The 19,157-nt window shown below is 34.3% G+C and overlaps 1 protein-coding gene and 1 pseudogene across 1 annotated transcript; both read left to right on the top strand.

Annotated features, from left to right (window-relative positions):
• The first annotated feature begins 6,794 nt into the window (after nucleotides 1–6,794).
• LOC150093619 (uncharacterized) lies at nucleotides 6,795–9,576 on the top strand. Its single transcript, XM_090413232.1, has 2 exons — nucleotides 6,795–6,910; nucleotides 8,961–9,576. Exons 1-2 carry the CDS (start codon nucleotides 6,831–6,833, stop codon nucleotides 9,574–9,576), a joined length of 696 nt encoding a protein of 231 aa, XP_090269358.1. The 5' UTR covers nucleotides 6,795–6,830.
• Nucleotides 9,577–13,688: 4,112 nt separating this feature from the next.
• Nucleotides 13,689–18,345, top strand: LOC150093618 (uncharacterized; annotated as a pseudogene).
• Nucleotides 18,346–19,157: the final 812 nt, after the last annotated feature.

Genomic DNA, 19,157 nt, shown 5'->3' with positions numbered 1-19,157 from the left:
TACAATATAATATAAATATAAATATAATTATAATATAATATAAATTGCAACTCGGCTATCTCTGAATGTAAACCAAGTACCGAAGGAAAAATACCTAAACATTATATTTAAAAAGTTAAGGATTCAGAAAATAATCTCTTCGAAGCACCATTTACTAAAGAGAAACTAGAAAATGCCCTAAAAGCCTTAAACCCAGGAAATATCATATACAGGGTGTTCGGGATAAATTTGACAGTTTCGTAAGGAAAAAGAAAATCTTCTTTGTATCTATTAAATTTAATGAATTGACAAAAAAACATTACAGGCAGAGTTAATTACAATACTATCAACAAGATTTACTCAAAATAACCACCATTAGCATCGATCACAGCTTCAATTCTGCTTCGGAACCTCGAACAAGCTGATGCTACAGTCTCCCTGGGAAGGGCCGCAAAAACTGTTTTAATTTTATCCATTAACTGGGCTTTTGTATTACTGGAAGTGCGATTGGTGTCTTTTTCAACTGCGCCCCATACAAAATAATCCATGGGGTTAAGGTCTGGGGAGTTTGGAGGCCAAACATTTGGACTGGTGAAGTCGTAGAAATTTTCAGACAACCATTTTTGACTTTTCCCAGAGGTGTGGCAAGGGGCCGAATCCTGCTGCCATACATACGGCCTACCATTGGCTACCCTTGTTATCCAGGGCTTGACTACAGTTAGCAACTCCACGAACAAAGCCCGAATTCCAATGCCAGGGTTCTTCAACACCTGTTCCTGCAGATTTGCGAGGAATTCTGCTGTACGAACGCAATCAGATCGTCTGCTAGGGATCTTTCTTCTTGCTACATCCTCGTAGTCACCATTGCAAGTCTCTAGTTCATGCCTGATTGTTTTTACTGTATTCAGGGAGCACTGGGCAGCAGTCGTAATATCCTTATTTTGATGGCGGGCACGAATCATCATGATACAAGTTATTCTCTTCCATGATTCAGGTGGGTTCCAGCTATCCATCCTTTCTGACATCTTGTATATGAATGAAAAAGGGTCCAAACTTTTAAATGAAGAGAAGTGTGTGTTAATACATGTAACTTACGGAAAAATATAATTAATTATAAATATGTCAAATTTATCCCGAACACCCTGTATATCGTTGCCGATATATATGATATCAGAAGCGAGATACTAAGAAATCTGGGAGAAAAGGCAACAGAGTGGTTGTTAGAATTTTTCAACTTTTGTTGGAAATTTGCTAAAATAACCAGCATATGGAGGCAAACGAAAGTAATACCTATCTTGAAACCGGGTAAATCTGCTGAGGATCCAAAGACATACAGGCCTATAGCTCTCCTATGCACAACACTGAAGCTGAATGAGAGGATAATCTTGAACAGATCAAGTAGAAATAGAGAAAGTGCTGATACAACAGGCAGGATTTAGACCAGGAAGATCATGCACTGGACAAGTATTAAACTTAACGCAGTTTATTGATGACGGCTTTGAAAGGGGATTAGCAACAGGAGCTGTATTTATAGATTTGACAGCAGCATGAAATTATACGAGTCTCTTCCTTCCGGCTTACATCTTGACTGGCAAAGATGGACTTCGTTCCGGAATGGGCAGATCAAAGCAGAATGGCCAGATGGTGGTACACAGTCAATGACAGCTGATCATGTGGTGAAACACAAACCATGGATCATCTTCTGCAATGCTGCTTAATCAAAAAAAAAAAAAAAATCAGCTAACGCCTTTTTATTCCCGTATACGGGGAGTAGGCGAGGACATTTAGCCCTATCTAACTTTTGGAGACTGAGTGGGCAGTTCAATCTCCACTGGTACCAATCAGAGATAGATGGCCCAAGGCTATCACTAATTAAGCGGTACGCAGTGAAGAGAGACGGCTCAAATGTGCCGCCATCTCGTGGTCCCTAACCCTAACACAATATATTTAATGTCTAAAATAATGTGGGTTCTACGGTCGATTTTCTTGAGTTTACGGGACGAAAAACCCGAGTTTCAGGGAGGAAAAACCCGCTTGCCCGTGCCAGAGATCGACTAACTCGGGAACCGGTCGAAAAAAGGCTTAGAAAAATTTCCTCTAATCGCCGACTAGACTCGAAACCAAGTCTTCCTTCGTGCGGCCAAGCGCCGTGGTGCGCAAACGCCACATCCACTGAGATACACATGCTGCTTAATAGACATTAATAATATATGTACCCGAGACGATTTAATGCAGTGCAATGAAACAGCTTTAAAGTATATTAGTCGTTGGATGAGTGAAATTTGACATTTTATGTTTTTGCTTAATATTTCATACAAGTGGCGTTTTTGTCTTTTAATGTATGCTTTTTATTTCTATTCTTTTAATGTCTATTTCGTTAAATGTATGCGTTTAATCATTTATATGTATGCTCTTACATTTTCTGTAGTTCGCGCACGAAATAAATAAATAAATATACCTTATTAGTGTTCATCAGGATAATGTAAGTTTTTTTACAATAAGGAAACCAACTGAAACCAACGCCCAGTAAAACCCACAAATGTGTCTTTTCCATCTCAATAATAGGGAGGCGAGGAGAGAGTTGAATATAGAATGGAATGGTGTGAAACTGGTCAATTATCCAAATTCAACTTACCTAGGTGTTACACTAGATTGGACCCTAAATTATGAGCGACACATAGAGAAGACAGCAGCTAAAACTAAAACACTTTTTTTTTTTTTTACTTCAACTATCAAATATAAACAATGTCAAGCGCAGGCGGAAATGAATTTAGAGAACTTTTAATTCTTTGCTGCAACAAAAAAATGACAAATATCGTATAATTGCCCGAATTTAGTGAATTAATTAATCATTGTTTGAAGAAAGAAAAGGAAAGAAATGAAAAGTAAAAGAAATGCTAATATATAGCATTAATTTTATTCTGACCAAAACTAACGGTTTGGATTATAAATAATGAAGGTGGAACTATTATCAACCAATAAAAGCGTCGTAGAAAATCTGTCGTTTCGTCTAAATGTTTACCCTGATTATGTGGCATTTTTTCTGGGTATTATTTACCAGCTTGTTTTCTTTTTGAAAGTCGATGTTTTCCAAATTTGCGAATCATTTTCGTCCATTGTCTTACGCGCGGGAGCGCTTTGATCGCAATCTGACATCACTTGAAGTGACGGTTTTGGCACCGCCCACCTAATCACGTGATTTTGTTCACGCAGCTGGTATCGGAAAGCAGGCTATCGTCGTATAGTTATACCGATGCATATTACTAACATAACAGTTTGAAATTAAAGTTCGCTAACCTCCAATTCCACATCGTGCAAGCTTCTGACTAGACACCGAAACATTACAAACAAGTGGTTCAGGGCTTCCCAAACTTTTATAGGTCGAGACCTACTTTCGAAAACGGTAATTTTTCGCTACCCCCGCTTGTAATGCATATTTTGAAAGGAAGGGGGGGGGATTGAATAAAAAATATCGCTTTACTACTTTTAAGCTTTTTTTATTGAATACACTTAACTAATATATAAATTTATTAATCAGATACATAATGAGGTATATGTGAAGAACGCTTGTTTTCTATTTTTGCTGTTGACGTCTTTGATGTCCTCATTGATATATGCTATTTTCAGACGCCAGGTGTTTAATGATTGAAGTTTATATCGAAATCTGTATTTAATTCCTAGCATTGCCGAAAATCATATGAGTAAAACTCTCCTAATGAACATGTAAACTACTCTCATATTTTAATATTTAACGCGACCCACCCAAAATCAGATTTTGGGAATCTCTGGTATAGTTACTTAATGGATATATTCTTCTTCCTCGATATTAAGGATATATATTTGTATTAAAATAAGTTTTGTAGCTAAGTAAAACTCGACTAGTATGTTTGTGTGTGTCTTACAATACAAAGCGAACACGCTTTGATTTATAATCTATAGTCTATTCAATTTATCAGATGTGTAATAAATTAGTCTCAATATCACCAACCATCTTCATCCCACATCTGGGAAGAACACTAGATAAGATTAAAGAAGAAGGTGAAGACATTTCAATAAATGGTATGAGGATAAACTACCTCTGCTTTGCAGATGACATCGTTCTGATTGAAGAAGACGCAGGAAGCCTAGAACGGACTTTGCAAACACAGAAGGAAAAAGATATGAATTAAATGTCAACTTTTTAAAAACTAAAACAATGATAATCGGACAACAGGAGTTACTGAGAAATGTTACCATAGACGGATTTCGACTGGATAATGTGGAACACTTCACACATCGTGGATGACGCATGACTCAGACCCCCCCAAAAAGAGGTAAACATTGGAATAGCTAAAGCAACAGCTATCTCGAAAGCTATGGACAAAATATGGATGAACCGAGCTATAAAGATACACACTGAACTGCGTATTGTAGAAACCTGTATCATCAACAGCATCTTCTATGGATGTGAGGCCTGAGAGAATCTGAAAGGAGGATATTGGAAGTGCAATAGAAAGATCTTGAGAATAAGCTGGATCTAGAAAGTGAACAATGAGGAAATCTACAGACGAATACAACCAAAAGAAAACCTGATCCAGAAAATAATCAAAACGAAACTGCGTCTCTTTGGACATATATGTAGAATGAACGCTGAGAGGAAAATAAAAATGCTGCTGTTTGGGATGATTGAAGGAAAGAACAAAAAAGGAAGACCAAACAGAGAATGGGACGATGACATTGTCATCGCCAAAAGTCATATCTCTAATCCTAGGTGCGGAAACTCTATACACAAACTGAGTCATCTTGCAAAAAATAGAATGCAGTGGAAGACTCATATCAAGATGACATCTTGATGTCAAAAAAAAATGTCATCCTGATATCAAAAAAAAACAAAACTTTTTTTTCTTGACTAAACTATAGAGGCATACATTTGTCAAAAGGAACTCAAAAATTAAACCTGCACACATTGATGCAAGAATAAGGTAAAGTATCTCTTGCAGCAATTTAATGGTGGAGAATTGAATTTCTTGAGGCCCCAGAAATTCAATTTCCATTTTCAATTGAATAGGTCTATTAAATATCGACCAAGTTTGCATTATATCCACAAACATGTGCAATTTTTGAAGATGATAATGTCTTTTGACACGTTGTATTTGCGTTGTCTGTTATTGTACTACTGAGAGTTGTTAGATGATTTTTATTCTCTTCTGTATAATAATGTTTTAGTGCAATGCTATTTTAAAACATGCATTCCGACCACATATTTTATTATTTGTTTATTGGAATATGATTAATAACACATAATATTTAATCGTGCGTTATCGCGAGTACTTCTCTTGTATGGAGGCCATAATACTAAAAATGATGAGAGGAAGCAATTCAAGTATTACTTGTACGGGTATGAAAGGATGCAAACATTAATATGCGTCAAGCAGTACAAGTAACTCGTTTTGAAACTGCAAGCAATACAGTTTTGAATGTATTTCCTTTCTCCCACGTATAAACTATGCCACGCACGTTGTCAATTTTGCGCAGTATGTACTATTACATATTATAACGGAACCAAATATATTTGCATAAACTGTATAAAATGGTAAAGATGTGGAAGAGATAGTGTCCTCATCACGTGTCGTTACGCCCATAGTTAATTAACCATGAGTCATCATGATAGTCAACCTCCTAGATAGGAGATGACATATGAATGGATAGAAATAGTAAAGATCCAATCACTAAATGAGAAGCTAGCTATATATGCCGCTTCCCAAATACGCGCTTGATCATATTTCTGCAAATTCACCAGGAAAATATCAGGTATGCTTATTTTTCAAATATTATTCTAGCTATGATAACTGTAAGAGTAAACCCATTAAAACTAAGCAATACATTTACTGAGTTATCAGTCAATTAAAATATTATTATTTTTAACTTAAAAGTCATATCTCAGTACGCAAATCTGTGATTAACAGAAAAAGTTTCTGAAGTTCTCATAACAAAAATGCAATCATAATATTAATTAGAATTCCATGGTTTTCGACTGAAACTAGACTTCTGAAATTAGAAAAATTAAGTTTGGTGAAAAAATCTCTACTATATAGGCTGGGAGATAATTCATGTGGCTCGTATTAGCGCAGAAATGCTCTAGTGCCAACACCCCTTTTGCGATGTGATATTCTGCACACGTGAGACTTCTGAAGGAACTCGATAATAGGTGGGTGATTATTGGAATTTTCATTGTAAGGGATTTAATCAGTTCTTGAAATTTGGACCAGTGGAGATATAACACCGATCCTTGAGCGAGAGAGAGAGAGAGAGAGAGAGAAAGTTCGCCATGCCCGTTATTTATTTGAGGTGGTGTTTGGAATTGTAAGTGTATCATGGTTGTAAATTGCGTGTGTTCTTCTAACCGTTTTGCATCTTTTGTGGAATGAAAGATCGAATATTCTGGATATCACTTTACCAATTTCCTAATGAGATTCGATAGAAAGAATATTATGCAGAATACCCTCGTCTTGTGATTTTGTCAGTTCAGCGAACGCATCACAGACTTCTTTGGTAATGATAATTGTTTAGGCCATTTCATTGTTCTTAGAAAAGAAAGAGAGGTATATATATATATATATATATATATATATATATATATATATATATATATATATATATATATATATATATATATATATATATATATATATATATATATAGAGAGAGAGAGAGAGAGAGAGAGAGAGAGAGAGAGAGAGAGAGAGAAAGAAATAAACTTATTTGATTTTCCTTTTCAGAAAACGATGCTTCTGCTATTCTTGATGGTTTCTATTGTCGGACGGGTGTCAGTTTCCGGCACAGGCAAGCCATTTGGTCCCAACTACCTCGTCATGTCTTATCCATTTGATAATGATACGTTAACTTTTCCGGGTTTCCAGAATTTCGAGCTGACTGTTCTGGATGGCTATAGGTAAGATCGTGCAATAAACACAGAAGTAACTTATAGTGATTGCATATTAGCACTGCTACAGAGTCTCTGTAATTAGAGTCTGTAGTCGTTTAACAAGTATAATAACAAATTTTGTTTAGTCAGATTTCGTATTAAGATATACACCTATATTCACCAACCAGAAATAGACTCAAATTGCTGTTCGATCCAAACATCTGAATATCTTTCTGGGGATCATATCCAGTCTCAAATTAATACTAGTACTCAACTAATTGAAACACCCTACATTAAAAAATTGAATGCTTTGGCCAAACCCCATAAAATGTTATATCCTCTGTTAAGACTACAACCTAATATATGTCGGAAAACTCAATAATCCACTTGCCAAACTATAATACCACTCCGTGAAATCCTGTTAAATAAAGAACTTTGCCGTGTCTAAAAGATATTCTAAATAAAGATTATTGAAACCCATTAAAGATTATTCTAAATATAAATTATTGAAACCCATGCTAAATTGGAAACAACCTAACAACGAAGCTATTTTCAACAAACAAACAAAAAATAAAACCCACATCCCTCAGATCGAAAAATCAGTCATGCTAGATTTTCAGAATAATGAAATTAGATTGCGTTTTTCCAGAAACCATAGCAATAAGGTCTATTTGCGACGCAAATAACATCCACCGTCCATATGGGGGGGGTTCCTCTCTGAGAATTGGCTGCTCTAGAATATTAATATTATCCCCGCTTCCCAGCCAAGGTGACTGGAAATTCGATGCAACTGATTTAATGTACCCCTCCCCCTATCTTTCATTTTCATTTTCATTTGCATATCGTTCCGAGACGATCCCCCCCCCAGCAATTTTGTTATGTTATGTAATCCATTTTTTATCTATTGATTTCTTTTTACGTTTTTAATTCTATAATAAATTCTTCAATCAATCTTTTATGTTTAATCGTTCACCATTTATTGTTTCAAGGTTTTAATTTACTTCTTTTCACATTTAGTGGCTCAGGTTCTTTTGTAAAATCTGAAATATGTTTATTCCTTTATTAGTTTATCATTTCAACACGTTTAAATTCACTGTCAGGATTAAAGTTTGTTTGTGAACTACAGTAAAAGAAGGAAGAATGTTTTTATCTTCAGCATATCCCCGAGATATATTTTAACTAAAACATACTCGGCTATTTCTATTTTAATTTTTGGAATTACTTTAATGCACGTTCGATTACTTTTATGTTTTACTCACTGAGATGCAAGGTTCAAGCCAACTAGTTGAACAAAGAGATACTCCTAAACAAATTAAGCTTGCTACTAATAAAGTAAAGGAGCGTAATGAATAAAAATTTCATAAATAATAATATATAGTTTAGGCAGTAATCCCCCAAACCCACAGTTTGCACTATTAGAAAGTTAGAGTTAGTTGGGGTGATTTACGTTCAATACTAAGATATAATGCATTTTCTGTTTATCAGATTTTACTTTATGAGTTAACTAGTCTATTTATATGTTATAGTGAGAGACAGGGAAGCGTTTCGGATTAAATTTAGTTCAGTTTGAAAATAAAATAAGTATACGTTACAATGAATTTTTTCGTAACTTGTAGAACTAGACTTGTTCTAAATAACTATCTTTACTTATTTAGAACTATGTTTAGCAGAACACAATTTCGCGAAAAACCATAAAATGCGATCTACAAACAATGACTAAGTCTCCACGTTCCATGCTCTTAATGTCACGCGTCATTTCAATTTTAATTAATTTTACTGTCGTTCTTTTTTAGCATTTAATGTTCGGGTACCCATTTCTTGTCCTGAAGAAGCCAGACAGACTTAAGCTGCCGAAGCTTGTAGACGATTGTATACATATATTTATAACTATCTTTACTTGACCCAGTTTCTTATGCTCCTGTTTTCCATTATTTATCTCATGTATAGTAAATTATTCCTTTATTGTTTAATTTTCATTTACTTTTATCTTTCATTACAACTATGCAATTGAAGTAATTTTTTTTAGTTTTCTCTTTACTCAGCAGATATTGTTTCAATATTGATTTTGCTATTTTAGGTTTCAAATCGAGACTATAAAGTTGTCAACTCATTCTGGAACTCATCTAGACGCTCCCTGCCACTTTTTGCTTGGTGGTTGGACTGTGACCCAGATTCCAGTTCCTCACTTGATGGGCGTTCCAGCTGTTGTAGTGAACATCACTGAAAAAGTCAGTCAAAACTGCGACGCAGCCCTAGAGGTTGAGGATCTTGAAAACTGGGAAAATGAAAATGGTAAGATTCCGGATGGTTCTGTTGTGCTGCTTCTCAGTGGATGGGGAAAGAAATGGCCCGATAGAGATGCTTATTTCGGAATTCAAAATGGCAACACTAGCAATTTATGTCATCCCGGATATTCTTCTAAAGCTGCCGAATGGCTTTTTACTAATAGAAAATTATATGGAATTGGAACCGACTCACCTTCTGTTGATGTAGGACAGTCTAAAGACTTTGAAGTCCACCAGATTTTAGCAACTCATAATTACTTTAATTTGGAAAATGTTGCGAACATGGAAGAACTTCCTATAGTAGGAGCAGTTCTTTATATACAGCCAATGAGAATTCGTGAAGCATGTGGTGCTCCCACCAGCATAATTGCCTCTTGGAAGAATCATTGCCACTTAAAGAAAATATAATTCCAAAAACAAGTTGCGAATCTGCTATTATTTTTGCTGTAATAAAGTGGGTGATACAAAATGGATTATCCTTTAAATGCTAATAAAAATGATATCTACAATAAAGCTTGATTTATGTCCTATTCCTATAAAAATTTTGCTAATCTCAGAATCTAACCTTTAACTAATAACATTAGAGTGATTTGCAAAATACGATAACAAGAATGTGAATATCAACAAACAGTTTTTTTTTTTTAAATTTTATATTTTAAGGATGTGAGTAATTTTATAAAGGTTATTCAACTACTTTCAATTTTGATTTGCGACAGTTTGCTTGTACTATGCCTTTGTGTTTATATTGTATGCGTTTGTGTGTGTGTGTGTGTGTGTGTGTGTGTGTGTGTGTGTGTGTGTGTGTGTGTGTGTGTGTGTGTGTGTGTGTGTGTGTGTGTGTGTGTGTGTGTGTGTGTGTGTGTGTGTGCGTGCGTGTGCGTGCGAGAGAGAGAGAGAGAGAGTTACTCAAAGAATCGAAACGATTTCTGTGGGAACAAAGTATTGGGATTATTGTTCTCTTAAGTGTTAGAGGCATATCTAAGTACCGTATATGAATGGATTCATAACTGTTAAAGTGTCTTCATAATAGCAATAAATATAAAAAATCAGGACATCTTCCACACATAGTCTGAACCATGATCACGCTTTTTATTAAAAAAAATTTCAAATTATCCCCGTTACGACGCCATAAATTTATAGTTTTCAACGAAGGTTGTTAACAGTCTGATAATGGACATTGCATGATTTTCCTTGTCCTCAAGATGAACAAACGCGTCATAAATATGTCGTGTCAGTAATCGCTTTGTTTTTAAATGGAGTTGAGAGAAAAAATTCCACGCTTTAACACTTCCCTCTTCAACAACGCAAAGAACTTTTATTTTTATTATTATTTTGTTTTTCGAAATTCTGCTGTTTATTTTCACAACAGAAAAAAAATCAGCTCTCAAAAATATATGTCAACTGCAATGTCTATATTTTTTATTTTTTTTATTTTTTTCATTTTTTTATTTTTTTTTGTTTAGTAGGAATCACCGGAGTTTCTTAGATAAAAGAATTCTACTCACTGGCTAAGCTTCGGTTAAAAATCTCTAAAAAAGTTCTTCGCATTCCTAAGAACCTCTTATAGCTTAAGTTGTCTTGAGGATTATCTAAATAACCACGGGTTCTTTCCATTGTGAGATCTGCTGATTACATTTTAACTGTGCTTCGACAATACATCATTATTAAATAACTTTTAACTTACTCTTTCTAAAACAGTTTATTCAGAAAGCATCACGATTGGATTTATATTTAAAGTAATAACTTAGGGCCTCACATCATTACAAGGCCTCCGAAAAGCTATTAAACCTAGAATTTAGTCGGTTAACGGGGCTCACCTACCTTAAATTCATCCTCGAAAGGATTGCGACATAAAGGATTATCCAGAAATTACCCGATGGTTTTTGGAGGGGAGGAAAAGTCGGGCATTTTCAACTATTTGAGAGAAGGAATGGATATAGGAATATTCCACCTAACACAAAGTTCTCTCTTGTTTTTTAAAAAAATTCTATACATATATTTCTATACAAAATCAAAAACTTCTATACAAAATTTCTCTCTCTCTCTCTCTCTCTCTCTCTCTATATATATATATATATATATATATATATATATTCTTTGAAAAAGCATTTGACAAAGTTAAAAGAAGCATTTTATTTAACATTAAAAGAAAGCCAAATACCAAATAATATTCTAAACACTATCATAAATATATATGAAAATAATCAAATACAAATAAGCCTAAATTATGAACTATCATGTGCGAGAGATAAACCAAGGAGTCCGACAGGGATGTTCCTTTTAGCAACACTTTTTAATATTTAACTAAATGAAATAATAATAAAATGGAATAAAAAGTTCTATCAAGGTATTAAACTTTATCCTACTATGGTCTTAAACGCTCTCCTTTTTGCCGACGATCAAATAATAATTACAAATTCTGAAGATAACATACAGAACGATGTTTTATATTTAAATCAGATAGCCAAAGATTATGGAATGATAATATCAACAGAAAAATCAAAAACGAAGGACAAGATCCAGTAAGAAGTAAAATAGCAATAGATAATAATATTTTAGAACAGGCGAATTAATTTAACTACCTTTAAAAATCTCAAAATATTTATAAATAACAGGTGTAATTAACTCCATATTTAAAACTAGCCTAGTTCAAAAACAAACCAGAATAAAAGTATACAATACGTTAGCCCTAGCAGTCTTAATGTACGGAAGTGAAATCTGGACAATAAAACAAAAAGACAAACAAATATTTAGCTCAATTGAATTTTATGAGAAAAACTGCCAAATATATTCTATTTGATCAAAAAAGAAACGAAGAAATTATGAAAGAATTAAACTAGGAATCAGTAATAGAAAAAAATTAAAAAATATAAACATAAATGGATGTAACACGTTCAAAGAATGAAAACAGAAAGATTACCAAAACAAGCCTTAAAGTACAAGCCATTAGGAAAACGAAAACCAGGACGTCCTCTTAAACGATTCAACGATGACTTCTAAGGCTGGAACAGGCTAAGGATTTAGGCCGAAATCCTTGACAACCATAATGATATATATATATATATATATATATATATATATATATATATATATATATATATATATATATATATATATATACATATATACATATACATATATATACATATACATATATATACATATACATACATATACATATACATATATATATGTTAAAAATACCAAGCAATTTTAAACCTGGTTTTACTCCATTTCCCAAGTAAGCAAACAGACAAACAAGTCAAGTTTGCGCTTGCAAGTGATGCAAGTCTAGCTGATCCTACAGGTAGTGCAAGACCAAGGAAACTCGTGGTAAAGGTGGCATAAGCTCTGATCACTAATCTTAATATTTACCCTTAATGCCAAAACACATCTCCACGAAGGGGATGCATGATGTTTTGTATTAAGGGCAGGGGACCACTACTCACCTTGGTCTTGCACTACCTGTAGGATCAGCTAGACTTGCATCACTTGCAGGCGCAAACTTGACTTGTTTGTCTGTTTGCTTACTTGGGAAATGGAGTAAAACCAGGTTTAAAATTGCTTGGTATTTTTAACATTTATTATACCCAAGGTAAAATACTTTCTACATATATATATATATATATATATATATATATCACAAAATGAATTGAAATCATATGAAATTGGGATTATATGGATCATTTTGTGCTCACTTCCGATCTTGTTTCTGATCTTTTAAAACGTCTACTTTCTCAGTATATTGCATCAGTGATTTTGCCTAAACGCAAAATACCTAACATGCTTGTTTGTTAATTTTGCATCATTTCTATTATTAACTTATTAAAGGTGTCTAATTGAAAAGAATACAGCGATGGTTCGGAGAATTTTAATAAAAAATACCAAATTTCACCAAACTTCCTTCAGTCAGTTTGGCATTTTATATTCTGTATACAACGTCCAGATAGACAAAGACCGAATTCAATACAAACTTAACCAAAAAATCACACTTTAGGTAGGGAATGTGCTGGATTAAAAATTACCTAAACGGAATAAAATAAAAATAGGGGATATTAAAGATCCGCCATTATTTCAAAGATGAATATAATAAAGACTTTGAAAGTTTCGAAATTTTGACCAGAGAGCTGAATATTTACGAACCTTGGCGTCGCTATCATCTTTCTTCGATAATTATTTGAACTTCCTTCAGAAAGTTGAAGAAAATCGCGATTGTTAAATTTTTGATTATTTAAGTTAGTTTGAAATGTTTTAAAAACTATCTAATGAAGAAAAATATCTTCTCTCTCTCTCTCTCTGTCTCTCTCTCTCTCTCTCTCTCTCTGCAAATGTGCATGCCCTTTTACTGAAAACACACAGCCGTATTTTTATGTTTTAATACAGGAATTGTAATGGCTTATTTAACAACCAGGTAAATGCTACTTGTGCAACATGTCCACAGATAGAGAAATTAAAAAAGGTTTTTCGGTAAATAATGGATATGAATCTTTCAAAAGTAATCATTTCTACTTTGCGTAAAAATGTGCGTCATCATTTCTAGCCACGTCATAAGAATAAAGCAGGAGGTGTTTTGTCAGGTATGTCGAAACATAGCTGACAAAGCGCATACATTTGACGCATTCAACTAGAGGAGAGTTGGCACATCACTAAGAAAGCACACCTTCCTGTTACTTGTCGTGTCGTTGACAGGAAGATACGAATAAAATTGTTAGGAATACTGCAGCGGATAGGAAGGAGGAGACCACCGCATACACTACAGTAATACACATTATATACGAGTACGTGCAAAATTGTAATACGAGAAGTATATTCTTCCTTAGAATAAAGTTATTTTATGATTTTCTCGTTTTCAAATCGTTTTATTTTTAAATCAGTAATTTCGGTAAAACATGAACGACCATTGCAATGACTTTTACTTGAAACTTTTATCGAAACGGGAAATGAAGAATCACGTCTAGCGCCCTCATACGGCTTTTTTTTTCCCTTAGCACAACTTGGTAATACGCTGAAGTTCACATCTTAATTGTATGTGCTAACAAATTAATTAAATAAATAAATTTAAAAAAATATATTCATATTTTTTTAAATTTATTTTATTCTGCCGATACTTTTATGAATAAAAGCATGGGCAGGAAATTTTCGGATCACATTTATGAAACTCTCGAAAATTAAGTTTTACGAAGAATATGTAGTTCGAGGTTAAAACGTTTATGATGGAGATCAGATTTTATTATTAGGAAACTCTACGTGTAGCTATGAAAGAAGCCAAAGATATATTCGTTTTAAAGGACTAGTTTTGAAAGCACTTGCAATTTTGTTATTCTTAGAATACCCCATCGATGTTCTTGAATTTGTAAAGCATACACTCTGACATAGTATAATAAATCCAATATACGTTTATTACTGTTGGTGGCGATGATGGGCAGTAGATGGCGCTGATGGTTGTGTGTAGTAGGAAAGTTAAGCAATAGAGGAAACAGTGAGATGTGTGTGGCGGAGCGGTGTAATATAGTTGGTGGAGAAATGATGGAGACGAAGAGGTGGAGAATAGAGTGCCCTCCCGAGATAAGTCCTTCTTGGACTCCTTGGAGGTGTCACATAATAATAATAATAATAATAATAATAATAAATTTGAATAAACTGAAACGATCCAGTCAGGATAGAATAACTACGATACCTCCAATAACTACATATACGCTTTCCAAATACTAACTGATGGCATTTTTGCATTTTATTGTATTAATGCTGGGAAAATATCAGACATATTTTAAAATATTACCGTGAGCAAATCAATTAAATCATTATACTTTTAAGAAGTAATTTCTTGCCGAATTTGTGTTTAAAAATGAATGTATGCAGAAAAGAGTTCTTGATATTCATAATAACAATATAATCTCAAATTAATTTGAATTAGAGGTTTTCGTTTGAATCCTGGCCTTAAAAAAGGCCAGTTGCGGAAAAATGATGCCTTACGATTTATGGCTCAAGTTAGATTTGCGAGCGATGCTCAGCGGATAATAATATTTGTCGATGTAAAATTGTGCACACATGACCATGGTTTAGAATCAAATTTTCCAATTTCAGATACAGACTCCATATACCAGCTTTAGTTATGGGGAAAGATTCCTTAACCTACCGAATGATCTAGTCTAACTCATTACGCAGCCTGACCTACTTCTGGTATTCATCATTAAGCAGGTCTACTTTTGAATTCTAAGAACTTTGGCACTTCCGTTCTTTTTTTTTTCTTTCAATATGGAATTTTCAATGAGCCCGGACAATAAATCCATCAATCTTTATTTACTCCTATTATAACCTGTCCGCACCTCGAAATCGCAGAGGTCCAAATATACGCTGGTTGCCCTATTGTATTTAGAAAAAAGAGGAAACAACATAACTCGATTTCCATTTTCCTTTTCAGAAATGTGTAGTGTTCTTGATGGCTTCTGTTGTCAGATGGCAGGCAGCTTCTATCACTGGTAGGGAAAGAGATTTTCATGATTCACCCATTTAATAATAATATATTTCCTTATCTGATTTCTCAGATTACAATATAACCGTGTTGATGAATGGGACCCAGCATCCAGATGACTGCTGGGTCGATCCCACTTACCAATGTTATAATTTATAGCTCACACTTGAGAGTTACCACAAAGATGACTGAGAGTAGGCGATGTATGATAAGTGAGCAGTTGGAAGTTGGGTAGTTGTTGCTCGGTTTGCTGTAGGTTTATCGGAAATACCAACAGATGGCATTTTTGCACTTTATTTTATTAATGCTTAAAATCGCTTTTAATATCATACAGTTGGTGTTGAAAGGAAATCGTGGGGCTAAATATATTAAGTTTGGTAATAACGTCGGATAATGTAATTGTCCACAACATATCAATATTGCCACCGGTTTATAACAGTGATCCTTCCAGAAGGATCACTGTTTATAACAGTGATACTTCAGATTGTGTAACTTGAGCAATACGGCGGACTGAGAATGTAGATGAAATGCTTGCTGGTTGGGACGAATGGTTTGAGAAGCAAACCTACATCGAGTGCAAGATACTTCAGAGAGATGTTGGAGAATGATAAATCAAAGAGGGAAAGCATAGTCCTGATTTGGGAACTGCAAAAGCATGTAGCAGTATCAAGAATAAGATGATATATGTGGAACTATAGGGCAGGAGATTATGAAAGGCTCAGTAAACAGCTTGAGTCAGTTCAATGAGAAAAGGAACCTGAAGGGAAAAAGATTAATATGGCGTGGCCGACAGTTATAAATATTTGATGATGGCAATAATGAAGCGCTAACAGAATAGGTGTTAAATGGATTAAAACTGATCCTCGATAGTGTTTCATTCGCTTGTCCCTGCTTTATTTAAGGTTGTTTTGTCGTTTGGAAATATAGCAGACGCAACTGAGCCTTTGAAGTCATGTGTCATGCTTTTGAATTGCATGTGTTCTTCTGGACGATTTTCCTGTATTGTGGTATGAAACCCCAATTTCAAGGATCTTTATTTGTCAGTTTTTCCCGATAGGAAGATCTTTGTGCAGAATACTCTAGTTGTCTGATTTTGTCAGTTCTGTGAAAGTATCATAGATTTGTTTGGTAATGATGATGTGCTAAGTCATCTTATTATCCTTCATAAAGGGAGAGATAAAAAAATACTTATTTGATTTTCCTTTTTAGAAAACAAGGTTTCTGCTTTCTTGGTGGCTTCTGTTGTCGGATGGATGGAAATTTCCGTCACGGGCAGACTATTGACTGCAACTTATTGGTCATGACCCACCCCTTTAATCATAACACGCTAACTTTTTCCGGTTACGCAGATTTCAAGATAAAAGTTTTGAAGAATGGTACTCATCAACCAATTGGCTATTGGTAACATCATGTATCAAAATGGAATTAACTTACAATGAATGCTTGTTAACAATGCTATAAAGAGTGTTTGTAATTATAGCTTGCGGACTTCTAGCCGCCACTAATCTCCAAACCTGCAGTTTGCACTATTAGAAAGTTAAACTTATTTATGTTATTTAGGTTCAATATTAAGGCAGACAAAGGGTCGACATGCATTTAATGATTATCCATTTTCTTAGCTCATTGAAATATCTGTATGTTTTGTTGAGGGGCTGGGTAGAGCTTTGCGTTTCTAGTTAAACTTCGTCGAAAAGGCAATGCAGCCGATTCTTTTCGCCCACACTGGAGTCGATCTCTGTAATTTACAAAGACGAAGCTTAAAATTTTCCGGTGTATTTCTTCCAACTGGACATGCGAGAAATATTTCACAGTTGTTGTATAGCTGTCTAAGTGAAGTATAATCGGAGACACGCTGTCGTTTAATGAAAATATTCTTCTTCAAGTTAAAGAAATAAATTTATATTCAAACGAAATATTTTATAACTTTTAGAATTACACTAGTTTTTACTTAACCTGGTTTTTTAGGTGCTGACGTTTTCCATTGTTTATCTCATGTATAATAAATGATTCCTTTATTTTTATTTTTCAATTAAACCACGGGATTGAAATAACTTCAGATTCCTCTTTAATCAAATTTTGGTTCAATAACAGTTTTGCTATGTTAGGTTAGAAATCGAGGCAATACAAGTCATGCGGGAACGCACCTAGACGCTCCCTGCCACCTGGTGGTTGGACTGTGACTCAGATTCCGCTTAGTCACCTGATGGGCATTCCAGCCATTGTAGTGGATATCAGTGAAAAAATTGGTGTGAAAATAAGGATGGATGCCTTCAGCTTCAAGATCTTGAAAAATGAAAATGGTAAGATTCCGGATTGTTCTGTTTTGAGGCTTCGCACTGGATGGACAAAGAAATGGCCCGACAGTGAGGTTTATTTGGGAATTGAAAATGGCAACACTAGTGATTTACACTTTACTGGATTTTCTCCTGAAGCTGCCGAATGGTTTGTTACTAATACAAAAATATGGAATTGGAATTCACACAGGACAGTCAATGGAGCGTAAAGTCCATCGGACTGTATTAGCTCATAATTACTTTATTCTGGAAACCGTAGCGAACATGGAACAACTTCCTACGGTGGGAGCACGAGTTTATATACAACCAATGAGAATGAGTGACGCAAGTGGCGCTCCCGTCAGCATAATTGCCAGAATTAACAAAATTAAAGAGAACCTTGGACATACTATATTTTCAAGTTCACTGTAATGCTATTAAGAATGTGGGCTATTTCTCTCGAGTGAGAATTGGGATTATCGTCGTGTTAGTATCAGAAGCGTATCTAAATATGTAAATACAGTATATTCATAACTGTTAGTGTCTTAATAATAACAAACGTACTATTAAGATCATAACAATTTCCCGTTTGTAAGTACTTGTCAATTGAAGTTCAGTTAACAGTCTACTATGGAGATGGTTGGACTCTCCTTCAAGATGGACAAAAGTGCAGGAGATCACAAGATATAATAATTACTGTCAATAATTGCTTTATATGTCTTCAATTTAATTGCCACCAATCCTAAGCCACAACATTTTGTTCTTTAACGACGCAAAGAACTTTTTTTTTTTTTTTGATATTTCTAAATGAAGCTAAGTTTAGCTCATTGGAAGAGTTATTATTATTTATTTATTTATTTAGAAAAAGAAGGCACTTTCACACATTGGTTAAGCCACGTAGCCTCCGCTGAAAATGTCGCATCCTTAAGAAAGTCTTATAGCTTTAGTTGACGCAAAGATTTACAAAATAACTACGGCTTCATTTCATTTCTCGTCTTAAGTACAATAAAAATACTGAAATATACTGTTTAACTGTATTTTGTTTTACTCTGATATGCAGTGTAGATAACTTCAGTTATTTTTTTTATTAAAACATTTTTTTTTCTTGTATAAGGCATGTAAATTTTCGTTACAAATTTCACTCAATTGTAATGTGAATTATCTGCATTTAAAATCCACCGAGAAACTTATGTTATATTATGATTTATTTATACATTCGTCAAATGCATTCCCACGAGTCTTAA

The sequence above is a fragment of the Typopeltis vanoorti genome, chromosome 23 (assembly GCF_054136105.1).
Source record: "Typopeltis vanoorti isolate ZY-2024b chromosome 23, IOZ_Tvanoo_1.0, whole genome shotgun sequence".
In the NCBI taxonomy this organism is placed as follows: Eukaryota; Metazoa; Arthropoda; class Arachnida; order Uropygi; family Thelyphonidae; genus Typopeltis; species Typopeltis vanoorti.
This window is presented reverse-complemented; position numbering and strand designations above follow the sequence as displayed.